At 38.6% G+C, this 23,716-nt stretch overlaps 1 protein-coding gene across 1 annotated transcript in view; it reads right to left on the bottom strand.

Annotated features, from left to right (window-relative positions):
- Positions 1-23,716, bottom strand: part of LARP4B (La ribonucleoprotein 4B) — a 60,965-nt gene that overhangs the window by 5,660 nt on the left and 31,589 nt on the right. The window contains exons 3-14 of the mRNA XM_050891535.1: positions 22,948-23,095; positions 22,594-22,755; positions 20,311-20,392; positions 19,271-19,407; positions 15,864-15,967; positions 13,919-14,029; positions 13,360-13,413; positions 12,796-13,005; positions 8,385-8,491; positions 7,615-7,869; positions 6,057-6,102; positions 2,726-2,890 (exon numbers count right to left, since the gene is read on the bottom strand). Coding sequence (XP_050747492.1) covers positions 2,726-2,890; positions 6,057-6,102; positions 7,615-7,869; positions 8,385-8,491; positions 12,796-13,005; positions 13,360-13,413; positions 13,919-14,029; positions 15,864-15,967; positions 19,271-19,407; positions 20,311-20,392; positions 22,594-22,755; positions 22,948-23,095 — 1,581 coding nt within the window. The remainder of the gene's footprint in view (positions 1-2,725; positions 2,891-6,056; positions 6,103-7,614; positions 7,870-8,384; positions 8,492-12,795; positions 13,006-13,359; positions 13,414-13,918; positions 14,030-15,863; positions 15,968-19,270; positions 19,408-20,310; positions 20,393-22,593; positions 22,756-22,947; positions 23,096-23,716) is intronic.

Raw genomic sequence — 23,716 nt, 5'->3', positions numbered from 1 at the left:
ATTAAGACAAAAGTCTCCTAGAGTTATGCACTAAGAACTGTCTTCTTCAAAGCTCGAACTCAGCATCATCCCAATAGCTGGTGCTAAAAACCCCTAACCTTAAAAAAAAAGAGAGAAGTTTTTGCAAACTAGGGTATGACCATCCTTTAAAAGTCCCTTTCTTATGCTATAGCGTGATTTGCTACTGAGCAAAAGAGGCCTTTTCCATAGCCCTCAAAAGATTCTGCTAGTGCCAAGTGATACTGTGCTTCTAGATAAAGGCCAAATAGGTTCAAGACACACACATGAATTTAAATTGTCACAAAATAAAAGAGAAAGACAACTCTATCTTGAAAAATGTATGTCTGACATTTATAACCATTTTGTTTGTTTTAAAAAGTGCTACGTTCTTCGTATTGTTTTTGACTTGTCTGACTCTAGAACCAGAACAGATTGTGGTAAGCAGAAGGGAGAGCAATGGGAGAACACAAGCACAGAAGGAACAAGATAGCCACCCCTTTCCCCAGCCCAGCCACCATTCAAAGGTCATAAAACATGAGACTCCTGTGGTCACTGATAGAAAGGAAAATGGTATTTGATGACACTGTTTTAAATCAGGCAGCATAGATTATTGCAGTAGATCTAAGCCTAGTTTTACTCAAAGTAAAACCATAAAAGGTGGATCTTTAGAAATAAAAGAACAGCTTCTATAGTTTTACTCACTATAATAGTGTGTGCAAAGGTGTGAAATTGCAAGTTGCTGAGCATTCTGGCCCAAGTTCATCAAAACTTGTAGGTATGTGGTTAAGTGTGGATAGCTTCAAGTCAAGCAGACATGCAAGTGCTGTTCCGAGGTCAGAACACTTAGCCCCTGATCTGACAGGGCTGCAGTTCCCTAGTTAGAAAATGTGGGATGATTAACACCTGCCATTCCCCAGAGCTACATCTAGAAGAGCACCACAAAGCAAAGAGCATGAAGATACAATGCCTGGATAGCAACTGTTGGAAATTATACAACCTAAGTTCACTCAGCTTCTGTACACTGGACTTGTCATCAAGAGTAGCACTGTGTAACTCTACTTCAGCACTTCATAACTCTACATCAGATGTAGATCTGATGACACTCTGACATGAAAAAATGTTGCAATCAAGGTGAAAAGCAGCCTGTATACATTGGCAAGATTCTAACGTTAACTCAAACACCTTTACAGTAGAACACAATTGCTCTTTGGAGCCAGTCGCTGTTATCTTATTCATTATTAATGCCAACAAGGAAAGACAGCACAATCCCTTTCTTCCACACAATAGTACAGACTAACTCATGCAAGCCGGAAAAAGAAATTGGGATATCAAGGAAGCTTTTTAATGTGACAGTGCATTGCACTATCATAACACCTCAGTGCCTGACTGACATTAAGACTGCCTCTACAGGAAAGAAGTGTAAGTTCTTTACAATAAGTGCAGTCCAAAGCAAGTACTACATTTGTAATGGGAGGAGCAATGGGTTTTCAGCTGCAATATCAATAGCAAGTGCTGGAATTATATTTAAAACCTGAAATACGATAGTCAAAAAAACACTTCAGAAATAATAGAGATAAAATACTTTAAAAACAGATAGATCTTGGCCAAGAACAGACTGCAATCTGGAGTACTGGCTGACACTAAGTTAAACACTGCTCTTATAGCACTGTCCTCCACATTCCCCCTAAATGCAACCCTGAAATGTAGGGTCCCTATTACCACTCGAAGGAGACAGAATAGATGGCTTGTCTGCACAACCACTGCTTCAGGTGCATGCTGCCCTGCCGCTTCCTCTTTCCTTTACCAACAAATACCCTCCCTGCCCACGCCTGATACGTGGGCACCAAAGAAAACACTTCTGCAATAGACTGGTTTTAGAGACAAGACACAAGAGAGATTTTGGTGTTTCATCAGGTTGCTTTGCACTGCTATATCCAGGGGTTAAGTTCTTCAGTTGTGGTACAGCTAGAAAAACACAAGTTAAACTAGAGCTAGCAAAAAAAGCCAACATAGACTTCCATAGCCTAGACTGTTCCATAGTGCACAGGGTTATATGAGTCTTGATGGAGGAGAACATACTGTCACTCACAGATGGCATGGCAGAGACAGTTCTAAGAATGAAATCTATGAACAGCTACTGAACATTAATTTTCAACTGGATCTCTACTACATCTAGAAAGCAGTGGTTGCCAAGTCATTCTGGTATATTTTTATCTTTCCAAGCAATATGACAAGACAACGCTGGGATCCAGCTGGTTTTGGTAACAGTTCTTGTTCCAGCTATGATGTCTAGTGTACTGAGATTATGTAGGCAGCTTCTTTATATTTCAGCGCTTAGAAGTTTGTCTCTGTCACTTTAAAGTATTTTACATACAACTCAGAAGTCTGACTTTCAAACAGGAGGAAAACTTACCAATTTCTCACCTGAGTCTATCAAAAAGCCTGAGGCAATTATAAACAGCAAAGAGTATATTTTCTGATCTCCGCTATTACCATCTACTTATACTGGTGATCATATTCCACACCATTTCAAAGAGAATACCCAACAAATTCTAAGAGACAAGTGAAGAAGGCAGTGGCACATCATTTAACAGATGTTCTTTAAAAGGATTTCTTATGACCCATGTAAAACCACAAGTTTTTTCTATGTATAAGCCACCAAATCTAAAAACAAGAGGTATGCAATTCTTTGTTTTCCCAACAAAAATGAACACTGGCTACTCACTCTTTCTTTTGACGTTCCTATTACCACATTGGACAGTCTGCTTTCGAAAAGGTCTTCGGTCTTTAAATTGCCAGCAGCCCCGGGTAATGGAGGAAAGCTAGATAAACCCAACTCAAAGCTAGGAGATGGAGGTTTTGGGGGGGGTGGAGACTGTGTTTGGCCTCTCTGGAATAGAAATAACATGTTGAGGTTACTGCATTAGATGACAGAAAAGAAAGACATGGGACTCTAAACTGTATTTTGCATTTGATTTATACCTGTGAAGCCCTAGAGAGGCCTCCCCCATCCCACCTCCCAAGAAAACCACACAGTACCGAGGAATAGCTGCTTTCATTTTCCACTGTTGCCCTTAAAATATTTAACTATTATTTAAATGGGATGGCATAAGCATCCTTACAAATTTCATGTGCATAAGCTTTTGTGATACTGGTATAGTAAGAAAAGTCTTCTTGCTGACCCTTCCTTCAGGATGGACACTTACACTGACATAGAAAGGAACACAGACTGGTTTAGATATCACGATATAGTGAAAATATAAAGCCCATTTATGTGCAGTTGGTAACATTCTAAATGAAAGACAGGAGTCAACAAGAATCTTATATCATGTTCAGATATATTAAGAAACGACAAGACAGCATGCCTTGTGTGTAGTGTAGACAACGGTAATTTTCATGTAATTAATACGAATTTATATGGTCACTTCATAAAAATGCAAAGATAAATGTCAAAACTATTTTTGAAACAGGGAGAACTTTTCTAACTAAATCTAAGAAGAAAAACAGTGTCCCAGGCAAAAAAAACATCAATACGCTAAATGCAACTGTTTTGCACTACAGACAGCAGTTCAGAAGTTGAGTACCACAGTTAAAGATCACTTGTGAGGACCGCTTGTAAGGATTTGTTAAGCTAAATTCTATTTATACTGAAAAAATAAAATTCCTTTTGTAATATGCTGTAACTGAAGTTACTAATTAACTTCATCTACATCACATAAACAAAGAAGTAACTGTTTCATGACTGTGCTCAGGCCTGTGCTAAGATGATCTCTGCTGCAGAATACCAAATGCAAAGCAGTCTGAGCCGATTCCTATTTTGAAAAGGAAAATATTTATGGGTATATAGCCAAGATGGTCTGAGTGTGAGAACAACGCTTCTGGACAGAAAGGTGTTGCATTACTTACTGGTTTTTTCCCTTCCTTCTAAGAAGAACAGATACAAAACCACCCTGAGGTCTTTTCACAAACTACAGTTTAGGTCAAAAGAAGTGTGTGTCGAGAGGGAAGTAGGGAAAGAATAGAGGCAAGAACAACTGCAACTCCTAGGACTGCTACTGACCCAGCATTACCCCTCAGAACACAGCTTAAGAGTGCTACAGCAATGGAGGCTGCAAACCTCCAAAAATAGAAGTCAGATGACCTGTCAAAGGGTCATGGAGAGAGACTACACTTATCCAGCTCAAACTGCAAGAGGAACAAGTTTTTTTTTTTTTTTAGAACAGTTCTTCAAATCACAGCACTTAGTTTTCTTAAAGGGGACTGAAGTCCTGCAATAGATAATGTTTTTGTATTTGTTACAAACATTTTAAGTTATACAGATGAGTCCTAAAAAACCCAACATATTAAGAGACAAGTAGTACTAACATCTTAAATTAGTGAGACCAGGGAGGACTTAAATGGATTTTAAGCTGCCAACTGCATAAAATTTCTCAAGTCAACTTGTTACGACAAATTGAGTAACTGGCTTATGTCTATAGCCTCAGATACAATCTGATCAAAAAGCTTCATACTCTCTCTCTCATGCGAGCATGCTTACTCTATAATTTTTCCCTTTAAAAAAATAAAAATTGAAAGAAGTCATCACTCCATTCAAATACAACTGGTTGTAGTGATGTCTTATGTACTCTATCTAATCACTACAGCATCACACAAGAAATAGGATCCTGGATTCAACTATTTCCACAGTCTAAAGGGGTAGATTTTAATCTTTCACTTCAGAGCACACTCCTTCCCAGTGTACACAATTGTGGGTGTGCAGCAGCTCTCACCTGGGTTCAAGTTGCATCACTGGACAGTACAGACTAAAGACTCATGGGCCAGAAGAGACTAGAAGGAACCTGGCTGCACAGGCTGCAATTAAAGCCTGGTGTTGGGAGAAGGGAACCGTGGATCTCCAAAGAAGCCACATCCACCAGTTTTACATTCAAAGTTAAAATAACCTTTAAAGTCAGCTGAGTCAGAAGAGCCTCTCTGCTCAGTAAGAGTGTCCAAGGCAATCCTTTCACTCCAGCCACTCACTTATATGCCTAACCTGTACCACTTCCTCGTTCTTTCAGAGACAGAAAAGAAATGTTGACAGGAAAACATCAATCTAAAAATTCAAGCAGCTTTGAAAGGGCGAAAGAAAGAAGTACTGAGAATCCTACATGTAATTTGATCTCACTGAGCTTTGAGAAGTTTGACAAGAACTAAAAGCAACTAAAGGGAAGGAACCACTTGTCGTTTTATGCTTTCCAAACCTTGATGCTCCTTTATCCGAGTTCCCTAAGGCTACTCAACAGCAGGAGCCACAAATACACAAATGCAACGATTCCAGACCTTTAAGAAAGTGTTATGGCTCATGCAGTGGGGTCTACTTTGCAATTGTAATATGAATAAGGAAATAATCTGGTTCAACTTCATGAACATGCCATGTGTGGCAAAAAATGAATTGCACAATTGTCTGGTTTTATCAAATCAAACCTTAAGTCCTGCCAAAAAAATGCATTTGTTTTTTTTCTTCTACACAATGTCTAGTCCAGCCTTTTCAAGTACCAAGGCTATTTAGGTATTCACCTTTAATTTAAGTTTACCAAAACTGTAATATTTCAACAGTCTTAGTATACCCTTACCAAGTGGTATTTGGAGAGGCATTTAAGAAACAGAACTGACCACTTAATAACTAACATTCCACTTACACATGGATCTATAAAATGTTCTTCAACATCTACATGAATGATAATCAAGTATCAAGTGTTCTGAACTTTAGCTTAGCTATTTAGCTCCCCCTGAACGTGAACACTGGCATGCTGACAAAATAACACTAAGATCGAAATTTTTTGCTACTATAAAAAGAGTAATTTTAACTTTTTCCTGACTTCTGCATTAATGGACAATCTTCTCTGATAGTCAAATGCAGTAAACTCATGTGAGACTAATGAGCTACTGTCTTCAGTCAACTGTGACATACAATTGCTTGTGCAATAAGTTATCTCACCTGCTACTGCACATAATATCCATACTATTGCCTTGTTACCCTACTTTTATTATAGATTAATATGATCATGAACACTCACTGTAAACTTGTCCTCCCTTTTCTTTCGGTAGCCATACGAGTTTTTCCTAAGGGAAAGAAAGCAGTTATCAGAACCTTGCCTATAAATGAATGGAAGGCAGTTGGTGAAAACAGGACAAATTAATTCAAATTGCTATTTCATCCATCTTCATGCTAGGCAGGTTATTAAAAAAAATGTTTTAGGGAAAAACTTCTAGCAAGCTTTCATTAAAATAAAGGTACGGATCTTATACAAGTCAGCATAAGAATACACTGGTTACAAATAATTACTGCGTTAAAAGCATCTCAGTGCCGATTACATAAGGCTTAGACAAAACCTTTCAATATCCAAAGTAAAGGTTTTAGTCTTTTTTTTTTTGATACCTATGTAACATTTGAAATATGGCTAACTATTTTCAATTCAGGTAAGCCCCTCCAAGACATTTTCAGCACTTCTCTCCCAGCCCTGCTTCAGGTAAAGCCCCTCCAAGCAGCAGTTTAAAATTTGCAATGCATTCTAACTCAGTTTCAATACACTTTCTAAGCTTTGTTTCACTTTTAATATTCTAAATGTATTCAATACCAAAACGTCAGAATATAAACCTAAGTACTGACGACTACTGTACATTTTTGTAGTCTATAGTTTGAGCAATCTTGTTTCCTATGTCCTTAATCATACTTACATCCACTAGCTATAACGCAATTTGGCAAATTAAATTTAGAAAAGTATTACAATCCTTGCACAAAATCCCCACTTAATTTCGCAATGACACAATACAAGTCTAATATAGGATCATCTGCAAAAGACTCGAGTTATCCTCCAATTCAGTAAGTCACTCAAAATGTGATTTACTTGGAGACACAAACACAGCCATCATTAAGCAAAGCTGCACAGTACTTTTATAAAGCACTTATTAGAACTGTACTGTATTTAAAAAATTCCAAGATAAGCCTGCTAAATTCTCACATTAATATTGGTGCCACCAATTTTCAGCTCCCCAGGTGCTTTTGTTTGGGGGAGGGGGGGGCGGGGCAGGAGTGTTTTGGTTTTTTTGTTTCAAGAACTGCATAACAATAGTTTTCTTAGTTGCATGTAATCCTTTTTCCTCCCTCCATACCAATCCAACATCTTCGTTGTTGTAAATGTCTAATTTGGGCAAAATTCTGATCTTTCAACTGAAAAAAATTAACAATGAGCACTGCTAGTACAGGTTCAGGTGCACAATCTACACTGCTGAAAAATAGAATGGGCAGAACTGCTTCCTTAAAGTCAAACAAATAATATACAAAAACTTTCTTACAACAGATGAAGAAAAGATAGAGGATTAGATCTTAAGGCTGTAAATTGTTCATCTGTTTCCATTAATGATTTTCATTTGGTAGGAAAGTATGCAAGTCCACTTTGCATTTGTTCTATATTTAGCACTTTCTCTGATGTACTTTCCCAGATTATAGCTTTGAGGAGAGACAGTCTCAGTTTAAAATAGTGATGAGAACAGTACTAGTACCATTTCTCTTTACTAAAAGAAGCTGTTTAGAAGCAGCAATACCAGGTTATTCAGACTACAGAGTACACTCACCTTCCTCTACCTAATCCAGGAGACGAGTCAACGCTTGTCTGTTCCATCCGTCCAGTTCCTACTTCCCTCTTGGTATAACTTGTAGTAGCGTTCTGCATCCGTGTCCTGTTTTGTCCCGGCTGCCGCGTCTGTGGACTCCTGACGCCATTGATTAAACGATCAGCAGAAAAGTTGAATATTGTAGGACTGTCTAGAAGCCCAGGTCCCCTTTCTGCACTGGGTATTGTATGTCGTATATGAGACTTGCTAGGATTCCTACAAATTCAAAAGTCATTTCAACATATGCACTATGAGAGATCTTCTGAGGCCTAAGTCTATACACAGAATTCAGAAGTAGTAAAATCTTTAGTCCTTTATTGCATATTTCATTTATAAGAATGATAAATATTCATTTTAACAGGTCATGTGAATTATCAAAATTAACCTTTTCACTGTCTATTTTCAACTGTGACTTTTCTAAAAACTACTTGAAACTGAAAATACTACATGAATAATCCTGCTGATCACATGCCATCATTCAGAATATTTCATCTGAATACCCTAAGTCATGGAATAGACAAGTTCTCAGCTTTCAGTCCATTTACATTTAGAAACAGTACCTCCACTAACAATAACAGCACCATCTGCCCTTTGGCCTCACTTAACCTTGCACCAGGTTCAATTTCACAAGTATTTTCAAGTTAGCTGGTGTTACTAAAATAAGCAGATTAAAACCCCACATGCCAGATAATAAAATAGTATGTATATTGTTAAAAGATGGTTGAACTTGCCTGTTCCTGGGAGGATACTGTCTCAGTGTAGTCAATGGAGAAGCAGCAGGCTTGAAGGTTGGAGATGTGAACCCATTGATAAATCCAGTATTTGGAAATGGTGTTACCTAGAGAATATATTGCATGCTCATAATAATAAACAAACTGAGTACTATTTTTTCTTAACCCCGTGACCTGGTTTCAGCTGGGACAGAGTTAACACTCTTCCCAGCAGCTGGTACAGTGCTGTGTTTTGGATTTAGTGTGAGAATGATGTTGACAACATGCTGATGTTTTAGTTGTTGCTAAGTAGCACTTATCTTAAGCCAAGGACTTTTCAGTTTCCCATGCTCTGCCAGCAAGCAGGTGTGCAAGAAGCTGGGAGGGAGCAGAGCCAGGGCAGCTGACCCGAACTAGCCAAAGGGATATTCCATACCATGGAACATCATGCCCAGTATATAAACAGACAGGAGTTGGCCAGGAGGCGCGGATCGCTGCTCGGGCATCGGTCAGCAGGTGGTGAGCAATTGCATTGTGCATTGCTTGTCTCTTCTTGGGTGCTATTTCTTTTTTTTGTTATATTCCTTTTCATTACAATTATTATTCTTATCTCAACCCACGAGTTTTACTTTTTTTTCTTTCCTCCTCCCCACCCCACTGGGAGGGGGGAGGGGGAAGCAGCTGTGTGGTGCTGAGTTGCTGGCTGGGGTTAAACCACGACACCCCGTATTTTATCTTTCTACGCAGGCCAGTACTTAAAAGATTGGCTCAGACAGCAACAGAGCATTTGTCCAGTGCCTTGTAACCAATTTACAAAATGCTGTTTTTTGAGAAGACAGCCACTACACATATTCAAGTTCTGATAATTTGTTAAGAGGACTGAAAAACACTGAGCCCAAATTCTTGGCTGTAAGTTAAGTAACCTTCTATTTCACACCATACTATGCATGACTTCAGGGTACAGAGACACTTCTTTGTCAAAGTCTCTAACCTACACAGCCTGTAATTGTTCTTCTTGTAATTTATATGTGAATCCCTCCCTAAAAAGAAAAAAATTCCTTTTTAGTTCCTCATTCTAATCTTCCACATGACACCTAAATAAAGCCTAGAGAATAAGTGGATGTTAAGTGGACCTCTGATTCTTTTCACAGCTTACCACCTTATTCTACATGTGAATTACTGTCTTGTTGCCTGAAGAAGCAACATGAGCAAAAGATTTTTTGGTGTGGGTGCATATCAATGTCTTGTATTAACAAGATCTCAAAATTTGAAGCATGTTCATAGTAATTTCTCCAGCCTCACTAGGACACTTTTTTTTTAAATGTATGAATGAGTTTCATTTAGGAAATGTTATTATTAGCAACAGCAAATGCTTGCTTGTCTTCTCCCCCTGAAAATAACTAAAATGCAGAACAGTAAGACTATGTAGCACTCTTTCTACACTTAATTAAATGATGAGAAACAGCTGGGATTAAGACTGTTTCCTATGAAGGTATCTTTAAGCTTGTCTAACCTTTCTTGCAAAAGTTAAAGCAAATTACTAATCAATGAAAAATAAAATTTAACACCAAAGCTGTCACACCAAACTGTTAGCCTAACCTAGCACAGACGACAGCAAATTCTACCTCAGACTCCAAAAATAGGCCATTAGGAGTTTAATAAAGCTATTTTAGGAACAAAGTTTCATCAAAATACTGTTTTGAAGTGCTTTCTGCTTTAATAGTTACAACTTGAATGCTATAAAATTCAATCAAAGCTAGTAAGCAACTACTGAACCTGAATAATGAGAAGACATTGAACATACTAAAGGAAAAGAAGTTTAACTCATTGCTTAAAGGGACACTAGCAATATTCACCCCTTCTCTCTTTATAAGGATGGGTGATCTTTTTAGAGGGAAAAAATGTAATTTTCATTTTTCAATAATACCAAAAGCATCAATTTGCTTTCTCCACAGAAGTCATCTCGCTCATCAAAAGTACACCTATTTTTTTTTTTTAAACAAGCTGGACAAACTAGATCTTTCCTCAAAAACTATTAAGTACTTGATGAAGAAGTAGGTAGTTTTAGAATTTTGAGGACATGTGTTGCCATATTCTAGTTTCAGAACTAAAACTGTATGCCCACACTACTGGGTATATTTAATCTCAAATAAGAGACGAGAAAAGCACTGTTAGTGTTTATGCTGAAGCAGAAGAGGAGAGAAACTTCTGCTATATTTGCACACAAGTCTCTACATGCAAACTGCAACCCTGTCTGATGAAAGTTATTCCTGTGTCATTATTCCTCGTGGTCCCTGTTCTCCTCAAGCAATTTCTATTCAAAAATAGCTCTTCCTATAAAAGGTTCAAGAAACATCATATTAATGTACACAAAATGCAGCTACCCAATGACAATATGCTGCAAAACACTGGGAGGCAGAGATCTGCCAGTTAATTTTCTCTTTTTACTAAGAAAAGTATGAGATCTTTAATGCTGGCAAACTTGTAATGTCTTCCCCCAAAGGCCAGGACTAGTAAGCTTTCTGGAATATAAAAAGTTCCAGGATGACATAAGGCAGATACACACTATGCTGTGCTTGAACCTGTGGCCAATTAATCTACGTCTTCTACACCAGTGCCATCCAACTACTTCACTATCCCACAGCAAGACACTGCAATAGTCAGTCTTAGTTTATCTAGAGGAAGAATCACACTCATTGCTGCTTAATAAGGTGGCTTTCTCCTGGAATAACATCATTCACTATGCTACCTTGTCTCCTCCGCATTCTTCATCCCCCTTAAAAGCCTTCCCCTGCAAGGGCTCTGGCTACCTTCCCTGTGTGTGAAGTGTTTAGCACACCAACTTTTAAATTAGCTTGCTGTTCGGTACACAGGAAGTTTGCTCAAGTTTGTTCAAGGACGCTTTAATCCTCTGCCAAAAAACCTCTAAAAAGCTTCTAATTTTGAGCATTGCTACCCTAGTTTTTTAGCTGCAAGTAAAGAGGCATTTACAGAAGGAAAAAGAGGTTCCACATAGGACAATCTTAGTCTCCCAGTCATTACAGAAAACTATATTCATATTAGTTTCTGTAGGATAACAAAAGCAGACTAAAAGGGGCCAAGGTCTGATGGGACTGTCACAATGGAGGACAAGATGGAAGCAGCATTGCAGGATGCAGCAGATATCCCATTAGAGTATACAAGGACTTATTGCTACCACCCTAGCTCTAAGGCTTACCAATAGTCCCTTTAAGAAAATTTTAAAAAACTAAGCAATTTAAAAGTGAATTATTCTTTTTATTAGCAAAAGTAATTTTATTTTTTATTGCCAAAAAAGATGTTACTTTTGCACAGAAAATATTTTGCTTTAAGAACATGCCAAATAGGGTAATTCAGCATGTCAACCTAGTATCCTGGTTTTGGCTGGGATAGAGTTAATTTTCTTCTTACTAGCTGGTACAGTGCTGTGTTTTGGATTTAGTGTGAGAATGATGTTGATGACACGCTGATGTTTTAGTTGTTGCTAAGTAGCACTTATCCCAAGTTAAGGACTTTTCAGTTTCCCATGCTCTGCCAGCAAGCAGGTGTGCAAGAAGCTGGGAGGGAGCAGAGCCGGGGCAGCTGACCTGAACTAGCCAAAGGGATATTCCATACCACAGAACATCATGCCCAGTATACAAACAGGGGGGAGATGGCCAGGAGGCACGATCGATGCTCGGGCATTGGTCAGCGGGTGGTGAGCAATTGCATTGTGCATCACTTGTCTCTTCTTGGGTGTTATTTCTTTTTTTTTGTTATATTCCTTTTCATTACAATTATTATTATATTATTATTATTAGTTAGTAGTGTCTTTTGTTTTACTTTAGTTATTACACTGTTCTTATCTTAACCCACGAGTTTTACTTTTTTTCTTCCCTCCTCCCCACCCCACCGGGAGGGGGGACGGGGAAGCGGCTGCGTGGTGCTTAGTTGCTGGCTGGGCTTAAATCACAACACCTAGAACTTGTTTTCCTGCTGGAAGATCAAGATACTAAGTTATCCTTATTTATCTGATTCCATTAAGTCTATTCAGTACATATCAGAATTGCTTTTTCTGGTATTCATGTACATATTCTGAAGATCTAATTTCTAAAGAGGCTTTTAACCATTACTAAAAGAAGTCTTTATTAAAGATTTCTTTTGGTAATGGTTATTTAATAATCCTTAGTAAAGAATTGCCTCAAAAACTAAAAGGTTAAGAAGAGAATCACACTGCAGTTTGAGACCAGATGCAATTTTCAAATAAATAATCTTGTACACCACGGGAAGAATTTTGAAGAACTGTTTTTCAAGAAGAAACAGTATCTTAAACTCCCCTCTTCAGGATACGTATGCTTCCTACACCTCAAGACTTTGTAAGAAAATAACACCAACTTTGAAAAGAATGCAACTGTTTCATAATCAAGAGACTTACCAATGAAGGGTCAAGGTAGCTGTGCGTGGCTGACCAGGTCTGTGGGCCAATTAAGCTGTACAATGGAAACTGCTGATGGGGACTGTATACTGGAGGTAAGTAAAAGGATGTTGTGTAACGCTGCTGCGTGTATAGGTTCATATCCAGAGGTCTATATCCATTCTTTGGCAAAAATGTGTTTATAGCTATTGCCTTTGCTTTTATCCTTGCCTGCAAAGGAGATTAGATTATTTATTACAGCAGCCTTTCAAATTAAGTCAGGATGTTTCAAACCAGCATCTCTCAAACTTTTACTGGACACTTGTCAGTCACTGCTTTCTCCTTCAAGGAAGGCAGGAACAGCTGAATGCTTCCCTGCTGGCCTGATGCTGGGATGGATATACCACTGCCAGAAAGGAGGAAAAGGAGAAGTAAAATGGCATGTGCTATATTTCAAAACCCATCTCCAGGTCAAATGGCTACTGAGATTGGACCACTTAAATTTATATTAGAAAACACAGTGAGCCCCACAAAAAAAAGAACATATGCACACATGCCCCCAAAAAACCATAAAGCTCTATTTACCTTAATCGGTTTTCCTTGGAAAGTTTTCACTTCTTCTCTAAGGTATCTGTAAGCCTTTAAAAAAGTAATTATAAAATTTGTCAAATATAATTTAAACAAAGGAAACCTAAGTTTTGACAGGCTAAGCCTGAAAATAATTCTTGAAGTGTCTTTAATGTTAAACTATAGAAAACCCTCATATGTAATCTGCATTCAGCAAAATTAAAGTAATCATTGCAGAAGTGCTTCAGTAGCATTAAAATGAGATTTTAGTTCTTACAACTGAAGCATTTCAATGTGTCATCCAAAATATCAATGCTCTTAGTACAAAAAAATCATAGCTTTCGCCAGAAAGCCAGGATATGTGAACAAGATAAAACTCTTACAGGGTTATGTTTAATAGTACTGATAACTGGATATCAGCTAATGGGAAGCATTACTTTTTTTTTTTTTACAGGTTTGGGTATTTTTCTTTCTAAATTGTTACACATTTGTAATACAGTTTACGACCCGTCAATCAACCCTCATCCCACCCTTGTTTACTGTTACATTCTAAAAGGCTTCAAAAAAATAGCGTTACCTGCTGTGCATCGGCTTCTGATTCAAACGTGATGAACCAATTGTCATTATAGGCAAACTCACAGTTGATAAACTTAGGCAAATTATCTCCTTTGAAAAGTGCTTCAACCTCCTGAGGTAGGTGGTTTTGGTAAGAGGGAGAGAAAAGGGTGGGAGGAAAAGAAAAGTGGATGGACAGAAGAAAACATCAATTTAAAGTGCAGAAATCTGGAACTCCAGGTAAGATAGATAAAAAGCACTTTCAGGCTTACAAAACAGAACTGAGAACTGCAGAACACCTGCAGTAGTGTTAGCTCTCTCCAATCTCCCCGCTAGCTAGAAGTAATTCAAACAAGCATCGTCTAAGTAATTCTAACAAGCATCTATTGCAAGTAGAAGTTGCCTGCTCCCTTTAAATCAGGGGACATCAGCTATTTAGACCATAGAGAGACACTTAAATTTCGCATCAAATGCAGGAAAATGTCTATTTCTCCCTTGTCCCCAAAACCATGGAGCCACACAAAAACCTGTGCATACTGCATGGGATAGGAGAACCCTGCCCTTTCAGCAGAAACCTGGAGATACACCTTAACTCAAGCGTCTACAGATTAATATATTTGAAACAGGATTTATGTTACCTCAAAAACAATCAGCTAGTTTCTACAGAAAAAAACCCCACACCTTGGACTTTATATTTGTTTTAATCCTTTTGCATATTATTTATTTTTGTCAGAGTTGAGGCGAGCAGCATCAAAAAGCAATGCAGCTTGGGAGGCCCTACAGTATTTTGGAACTTTGCTGCTTAAATAAAGCCTGACCATGCTATGCCAGAAAACGTATCCTATTAAAATCTGGCCGGTTAAGTCTAGATTTTCCTGTCTGGCAAATTTAAACATATAATGTATAAAACAATTCACTTTAGACCACCTCTTTTGAAAATAAAGACTCCTCAGAACTTTGTTGTTGTTAAGCATTTAAGATCAACCACCCAGTGCTAATATATCCAACCTGACAAACTGATGATAGCAAAAAAAAAAATCTGTAATATTAAAAGCTAGGCAGTCTTTGAAAGGTTACATTTCATTTAGAAAGCTAAAAGCAGCTGATATTTTTAAGCTATATATATAGCATATCTAACTTCTTCCCTCCAATTCCTTTTAGCTTTTTGTTTCATGTTCCTGTTTATTAAGGCCACTTACTTCTTTATTATAAGTTTTTAAAGTGCAGTACTTTTTATTTTTGTATGAAGACTATCAAGAGCAACTCTCTCAGAATCTTTATTCTTCCTTGTAAAATTAAATAGAGGGGAAATTCAAATATCTACCCATCATCAAGAATCTGTGCCTTCTCTTCCTTTTTAAAAATTCAAGATGGTGTAATCTGTGGCCTAATCATTTTTTTCTAGTCTTTCCATTAGTCATAGTCCCAGCTACATCAGAGTTGCACTGAGTATCTTTCAAAGAATCAAGTGCTCCACTCTCACACTCATTCCACAAGCCAGCGGAGATCCTTAGTAACTTGTTGACACCTCTACCCTCAGCATTACAGAAATGTTTGCAAAGCTTTAAGTACTTTACCCTAACAAACTTCAAGGTGCAGCAGTGGCATTTTCCATTCTAAGACTTAACTTCCCTCATCTTGGTTTGCTATTTATCCAAGAAGCTGAGTGCTAAGTACATATGGATAAGCCAGAGTCCAAGAAAATTATGGTATCTCTACCAAACACAGCACTGTCAGTTTTTCAGCCCTCTGCAGAGCTACAGGTTTTACCACAGTCTTCCTATGAGCAACATGCTTCTATCAAATATATTTATTATCCAAACACACACAATATACTAAGGTTTAGAAACATTGTTAGAAATTAACAATGTAGTAAGAAATGTGATATGCTTATTGAAATCTGGAAGAAATCTAACTTCCAAATCCTAAGGGAAAAAGCATTCTTCACTGAACAATTAAACACTTACTTCAATGGGGGTAGATTCAGGTACTTCACGTAAAATCACAATACAGCGATTCTGATTTGGCCTAACTTTTTCTCCCTTCTCATCCACTTGGACTAAAGGCAACGCTAAGAGAGAAAAGACAAAAATTATGTTAGCTGTCAGCAATCATAATAGCTTTGCACACAGAAAGATGCTGTGGACACAGTTTTACAATGCAAAGCTTTTTGTGCTAAACTTCAAATATTTTTTAACATTAGGAAACAAGCAGAAGATGACTGAGGATACTTTCAGACATATGAAACTGAGTAGACACGTTTTTCAAAGTCTCCACACTCTTCCTACTCTTCCAGCCTAGAAAATCCCAATTCATTAGTGTTTTCTTTGAAGGCACACATTGAGTCACGTTCTTTTTTGATTCTTACCTTAGTGGTAACATCCAGTAGCCTTTTCTGAGAATTTAATCATAGAATATCAGGTTGGAAGGGACCTCAAGGATGATATGATCCAACCTTTCTTGGCAAAAAGCACGGTCTAGACAATATGGCCCAGCACCCTGTCCAGCTGAATCTTAAAAGTGTCCAATGTTGGGGAATCCACCACTTCCCTGGGGAGATTATTCCAATGGCTGATTGTTCTCATTGTGAAAAATTTTCCTCGTGTCCAATCAGTATCTCCCCAGGAGTAACTTGTACCCATTACCCCTGTCTTTTCCATGCAACTCCCTGTAAAAAGGGAGTTTCCATCTTCTTTGTAGCCACCCTTTAAATACTGGAACATGGTGATAAGGTCTCCCCTAAGCCTTCTTTTCTCAAGGCTGGACAAACCCAGTTCTCTCAGCCTTTCCTCATGTGGCAGGCTTCCCAGTCCTTTGATCATTTTTGTGGCCCTTCTCTGGACCCTCTCCGGCCTGTCCACATCTTTTTTTGTATAGCGGGGACCAAAACTGAACACAGTATTCCAGGTGTGGCCTGACAAGCGCTGAGTAGAGAGGGATAATGACTTCTTCATCGCTGCTGGTGATGCCCTTGTTGATGCAACCCAGCATCCTGTTGGCTTTCTTTGCTGCAGCAGCACACTGTTCGCTCATATTGAGCTTGTCCACCAGGACCCCCAGGTCCCTTTCCACAGAGCTGCTCCCCTAGCCAGGTAGATCCCGGCCTGTGCTGCACTCCTCGATTATGTTTCCCCAGGTGCAAGACCTTACAGTTGTCCTTGCTGAACTTCGTAAGGTTCTTGTTAGCCCACTCTTCCAGCCTATCCAGGTCTTCCTGCAGGGTGGCTCTCCCTTCTGAAGGGTCCACTTCCCCACTCAGTTTGGTATCTCCAGCAAACTTCATCAGGGTACACCTGATCCCATCATCCAGATCACTTATGAAGATATTAAACAGTGTTGGGCCCAATATCGATCCCTGGGGGTCCCCACTTGTGACAGGTTGCCAGTTTGAAAAGGAGCTATTTACCACCACCCTCTGGGTGCCTCCTGTCAGCCAGTTCCCCACCTACCACACCGACCACTTGTCTAGACCGTAACTGATTAGTTTCTCTAGGAGGAGGCCGTGGGAAACCATATCAAAAGCCTTGGAGAAATCCAGGTAGGCAATGTCTGCCGCTCGCCCTACATCAACCAAGCAGGTTACTTTGTCATAGAAGGCAATCAGGTTTGTCAAGCACGATTTGCCCATGGTGAATCCGTGCTGGCTTTTCGCAATCACGTGCTTCGTTTGACTTGCCATAGCCCCCAGGAGGATTCATTCCATAATCTTCCCAGGGACTGAAGTAAGACTGATAGGCCTGTAACTTCCTGGATCCTCCTTTAAGCCCTTCTTGTAGATAGGGGTGACATTAGCCTTCTTCCAGTCTTCTGGGACGTCCCCTAATCTCCATGACTTCTCAAAGATTATGGAGAGTGGCTTCAATGACGTCAGGCACCTCTCAACACCCTCAGATGGATATTGTCAGGGCCCATCGACTTGTAGGGATCAAGCTCCTGTTAATACTTTACATACCAACTCTTCCTTCACTGACAGTGGGTCTGTGTTTGCATCAACCTGGATTTTTGTTCCCAAGGCCTGGGGCCCAAAAGTGCTAGTAAAGACAGAGGTGAAGGAAGTGTTGAGAACCTCTGCCTTTTCAGTGTTGTTGGTGACTAATTCACCTCCCCTGTTTAACAGTAGGCCAGCATTTTCCTTCTGTTTCTGCTTGTTGTTTACATACCTGAGGAACCCTTTCTTGTAGTTTTTGACATCTCTGGCCAATTTCAATTCAAGCTGAGCTTTTGCTTTTCTAACTGCATCTCTGCACACCCTGGCAATGCCCTTGTAGTTCTCAACAGGTATTCATCTGCTTTTCCATCTCCGGTACACTTCTCTTGATGTGGAGCAGACTCAGAAGCTCGCAGTTAAGCCAAGGGGGTCTCTTGCTCCGCCTGCTTCCCTTACCTTTAAAGGGGATGAACTGTTTTTGTGCTTCCAGGAGAGTGTTCTTGAAAAACTCCCAGCACTCACTAGCTCCTTTCTCCTTCATGGAAGCTTCCCACGGAATCCCTCCCAACTGAGCTCTGAATGAGCTAAAGTTTGCTCTTCTAAAATCTAAACCTTTGTCTTAGTACTAACCTTCAGTGTGCTCAGCAGGATCCCAAACTCCACAATATTGTGATCACTGCAGCCAAGGCTATCACTGACCAAGATATGACAAAGCAGGTTTTCTTCGTTTGTGAATAGCAAGTCCAGCAGTGCCTCATTCCTGGTTGGCACATCTAACACTTGTATGAGGAAGGAGTCCTCTACGCATTCCAGGAACCTGATGGATGACATGTGAGCTGCTGGATTGTTCTTCCAACAAATGTCTGTGTCTTTGAAGCCACCCATAAGAACCAGGTTCTGTTGACCCGAAGCTTAAGTGACTCAAATAGCGTTTCGTTGGCCTTATCGTCTTGGTTTGGAGGTTCGTAGCAGATGGCTACTGTAAGATCCCCCTTGGAGACGACCCCTCTGATCTTGACCCAGAGGCATTCAATAGGGCTTCCACAATCGCCGCAGTTGACTTCCATACATTCAAGGTTCTCCTTGACATAGAGCATGACTCCTTCTCCTCCTCCTCCCTGCCTGTCTTTACGAAACAGCCTACAGCCATCTATCACGATCCTCTAGTCATGTGAGTTGTCCCACCATGTCCCACAATTTAAACTCACATTATTCTCATTTACACAGATCATTACTCAATACCTCAAACGTGAAGTAGCTTTGTTAAAACTGCAGTCCTGTAATTGTGATGGTCTAAATTGGAACCTGCTTGCTCTATTTAATGCTTTACAGAAAAAGGATGGCATTTTATTGCGATACATAGCAAAAAGGGAGATTGAAAGTCTGGATTAATGGTCCTACAGCAATAACCAAAATGCTTTCTAGCATTGAGGGATTTTTACTTACATCTCAGCACTTCAACAATCAAATCCATATCAGTACTGAGTTTCTTGACATGATCAAGGTTTGCTACTGTCATTATTGGCACATACTGATCACTGTCCATCTGTGATATAAGGTACATGTCACTGGCAAGATTTTCTCTGTTGGGAGAGAAAAAAACATGGGGAAATGTCACAGATGTAAATTTTGCCAATAAACTTGAGACAAAAACTCATCACGTAGTAGAAGGCAGATTCCTACACTAAATTTTGTTTTCAGTATTTTCACCAACTCCCCAGTCTATTCACCTATTATATTTCACTTCCTAGAAAACATGAAAATGACTTTTTCCTTCATGCAACAGTATTGGCATCTTCCTGTTCAGGCAGCACATTACCCCCACAAACATGTAATACTGTTAGGAGTTTATGACTTCAAATGACCACTGACTGTAACTGGTTATGTAGCAGTATACAGATTAGGAATTGTTCTAGGTTATTAAGACATGTTTAGGACGTTTTTATCTAGACACAACCACTGAGAACAATTAAGTACAAGTAAACTGCTTTGACGATCTTGCATCAGTCTATACTGGAACATGTACGATTCGCAGCCCTTTATTTTTTTTCTTTTTTAAAATTGATCCTTAGCTTAAAATAGAAAGGGATCTACAGATGCACATACAAAAATCCTACTTTGTATCAATGCAAATTTTAAAGTTATTAGCTTAAACAAAGCTTACCAAATGGCTTAAGTTACTGAGTTTTAATTTGCAAAAAACCAATAACAGCCATAAAAATTCACCTGATCTGTAATGGCTTGTAACTACTCTCACTTCAAAACAATATATTTGCTAGTTTATGTTTTAAGCCCAGAAGTTTCATGTAAGCTTTAAGAGGTACATCAATACAATACTCTGAAAATTGTGTGTTACTTCCCCAAAATTCTCATCCTTTCCACTCAGTTTTAAGTGACAGCTGAGAAATACATTAACATACATCCCAGGTTAGGTACTGGATCTTGTTAGTTATCCTCCAGTTTGCTACATTTAGGTATATACATACCTAGATAAACAGAATTCCAGTGTTTTTTTCAGTAACTCTCGTAAATCTTCCTGACCTTCTGGCTGCAACTGTTCGTTTCCACCTAATAATTAAAATACTTAAGTTTATAATTCAGTTCTGCTATATTACACAATAGATATTTTAATCAAGCCATCATGTCTATTACTGGCTGTATAACTAGTAAAAACTTTTCAAATTCAATAAATATTCGTTGTGTATTACTTCACCACCCACCAAAATTGCACAGGAACACTTTTTATTTAGACAGAAAAGAAAAACCATGTCTGACTTCACTTGTTAACCTCTGTTCTCCAAATGCATAAAAATTTGAAGCAGTTTTAGAAAAGCAGCTACAAAACACCTCTCAAAGTAAATACTGAACTGATTTAGCTTGCATGTCTGTCTTCCAGTCTTAGGAAACTAACCAATTTCTAGCTGACTAAACCCTGACTAATGCAGCTGACTAATACAGCAAGCAAGCAATGTAATGGAGGCACTTCGTACTTCTCGCCTCACTCTAAATTCCCAACACACTAATTCAGAAAAGAGTTTCAAAAACATAGTTATGAAATATTAGCAGATATCCAATCACTTAACAACAGATGTGTGATCAATTAGCAATCTCTTGGTTAAGAAGGAGAAATTAATTTTTTTCTTATACCAAGAATTTTCAAAATTATCACATGGAAAACACTAGTTTCATGTACATTTTAGTTTAGACCCAATATACTACAGGCAGTTGAGGGTAAACTAATTGTGTCAGTGGGAAAACTGTTTAAATATCAGGAGTTTAGTGTGGCTTTTAGAGATTTATAAAACATTTAGTAAGATGTTACATAAATGTAAATTAGTTTTTTTAAAAAGTATTTCACACCAACTATTACCCTCTATACCCTTCCCTTCTTCAGTAACTTTCATCCTTTTCTTCAGCTCTCCTTAACCTTTCTTCTTCCTAAAGCAACTTCTAATTTCCTCCCACCGTTTTGTCCTTCACGTGTTCTATTCTGATGTAGATAATGCCAACACCTGAGAAATACACATATCATGTACTAACCACTATTTCCCTTCCCCATCTCCTCTTTCTTTCTTGCCCAAAACCTAGCAAAGACCAAAATTACATGCATTTTTTAAAAATAATAATTAAAAATAAAAATCAGATTTCAGAGTTGGGACCACCATGTTACTATTCATCAAGTGGAATAGATCTGGACCTGCTGCTCAGCTGCTTTACAACACTATTTGACTCTTGTTAAAAGTTAACTATTTTGGGCACATAAAGGACACGCTGACAAGTTCTAACACTAAGCTGAGGAACACTGTTCCCCTCTAGAATGCTAGGCACCATTAATATAATTTTCTATTTGCCAGTTAGTTATTTAATATTCCCAATAGTACCTTTAAGTAGAAGAGTCAAAGAGAACTTTCAGTGTTCAACACAAGCAAGGATGATACCACAACTGTGTCTGATTTCAGTTGTCTTGATTTCCAACTATTATGGATGTTATACTGGTCATTTTAAATACGTGTTATAAAATCAGCTAAGCACAATGAACAAGGAGCAGACCTCTCATGAATCTCAAGAAACACCCAGCACATTTTCCTCTTTCCCATCCCTCATCTCAGTTCAAGTAGTAATCCTACATGCATCTTACAGACCTTCTGTCCCTTTCAGTGAAACATAAGCATGGCTGAATCTCTATGCTAGTTTCCAGAAGTTTCTTAAAACATGCCATCTGGTATAGACTACAGCTACTAAGAGTTGCACTGAAAAAAATCATGAAAGTTCATTAAAAAAGAATGCAAAGAAGTTAGACTAAATTGTTGCTTATTTTAGCATTTTAAGTACAAGACTGATCTTTCAACACATTACTACTTGAGACACAAATGGTATGTGAATTTCACCTCGGTACCTGACCCAACTCGAAACACGCCACCGACAGGTAGATATCTAAATGTAAATCTCTACACTAGCGACTTGCATTCAGAGTAATATTTCAGAAAACAATACTCAGTTGTATCCAGAACTTATGATCTATTCTGTGCAGTATCTCATAAGGCCTACACTCAAACAGGAGGAGACTGGTTTCCAAATATGCCTAAGCCTGAGAGCAAGAGACAGGATTTTCTGGGGTCTGTTTACAGAACACATATATTGAACAACAAAAGTGGTGTAGTTTTTTTGGTTTGGGTTTGTTTGGGGTTTTTTATGGATGCTCACTGTTCAACTCAAAATATGTTTTCCTTTGTTGAACCAAGTCCAAGCAAATATTAGCTTTCTCTTACCTGTCTGGGTGGTTTCATGCATAGACTCATACTCAGAATGATCGAGAGCCAAAGGGTTCATATCTGTCTGGTCTGACACCGAAACAGCTGGTGACGGCTCCTGCAGCTCTGTCAGCACTGCATTCTGATGCTTTTTGTCACCATCACCATTGGCATCTAGTCCTGCAGCAGAGATGACAGACACACTCAAAAAGCATTCCTTCTAATCACAGTAACATCATAGTTAACACTAAATCTGAAGTAAAATTGCTTACATATTTGCATTCATTTTTTTAACAGGAAATTAAAATTGAGAAAGCTCTGCACTGAATTTTACCTTTTGCTTGATCAACAGCTAGAAACTCTTATTCATACCTTCTTTACAAGAATCTGGAGGTTGGTCAGGTATTTCTTCCCACGTTTTGCTCACGCTACCATCAGTGGCACCACTTGCTTCCAAGTGTAACATATGATTTCCCCACACCTTTGCATTAGGATTTAATTCAGAAACCTTGGTTGACTCCTACAAAAAGAAATTTCTTTGATTATGCACTTTGTGGATGCACAGCACGCATCTATGCGTATATATGTACAGTTTCAAATAACAGTATCAGATGTACAACTCAAGATTGTATCGTCAAGTTTTTTTCACATCTGAATATATTAACTGAATTGCCATCCCATAATCGTTTCAGGTACAAAAACGACTGAAATGTGCAGCACAGAATTCATTTCCCTGATTAAGAATCACCAGAAAAGGCTAGCCAAGCAGAGCAAACTACAATAAACATTTCATTCTTCGCCTTTGACAGACTAACTCAACCCGTACTTGCCCTAGACTTCAGGCAGTTCTCTAATATACATGTTAACTCAATGTTGACTATATTGTTATTGTATCTGTTTCTGTAAAATAACAAAAAAATTAAGAAAACACAAAAGCACAGGGTTTTTTTTTCTGGACTTGTATAAACATGTAACAGTTTCATGAAAGCACTACAGAAAATTGAAAGCAATGAGATGTGCGTGACAACAACTGTCATTACTTCAAGAGGAAAAACCAGAGCATTAACAAAAATTTAGGTTAGTTTTCCCCTAGGCAGGACAAAAAGAATGAATTACCAGATCCAGTTAAATCATCTTAGGC

The sequence above is a fragment of the Gymnogyps californianus genome, chromosome 2 (genome assembly GCF_018139145.2).
Source record: "Gymnogyps californianus isolate 813 chromosome 2, ASM1813914v2, whole genome shotgun sequence".
In the NCBI taxonomy this organism is placed as follows: domain Eukaryota; kingdom Metazoa; phylum Chordata; class Aves; order Accipitriformes; family Cathartidae; genus Gymnogyps; species Gymnogyps californianus.
The sequence above is the reverse complement of the archived record's forward strand: the minus strand, read 5'-3'. Positions and strand labels throughout refer to the sequence as shown.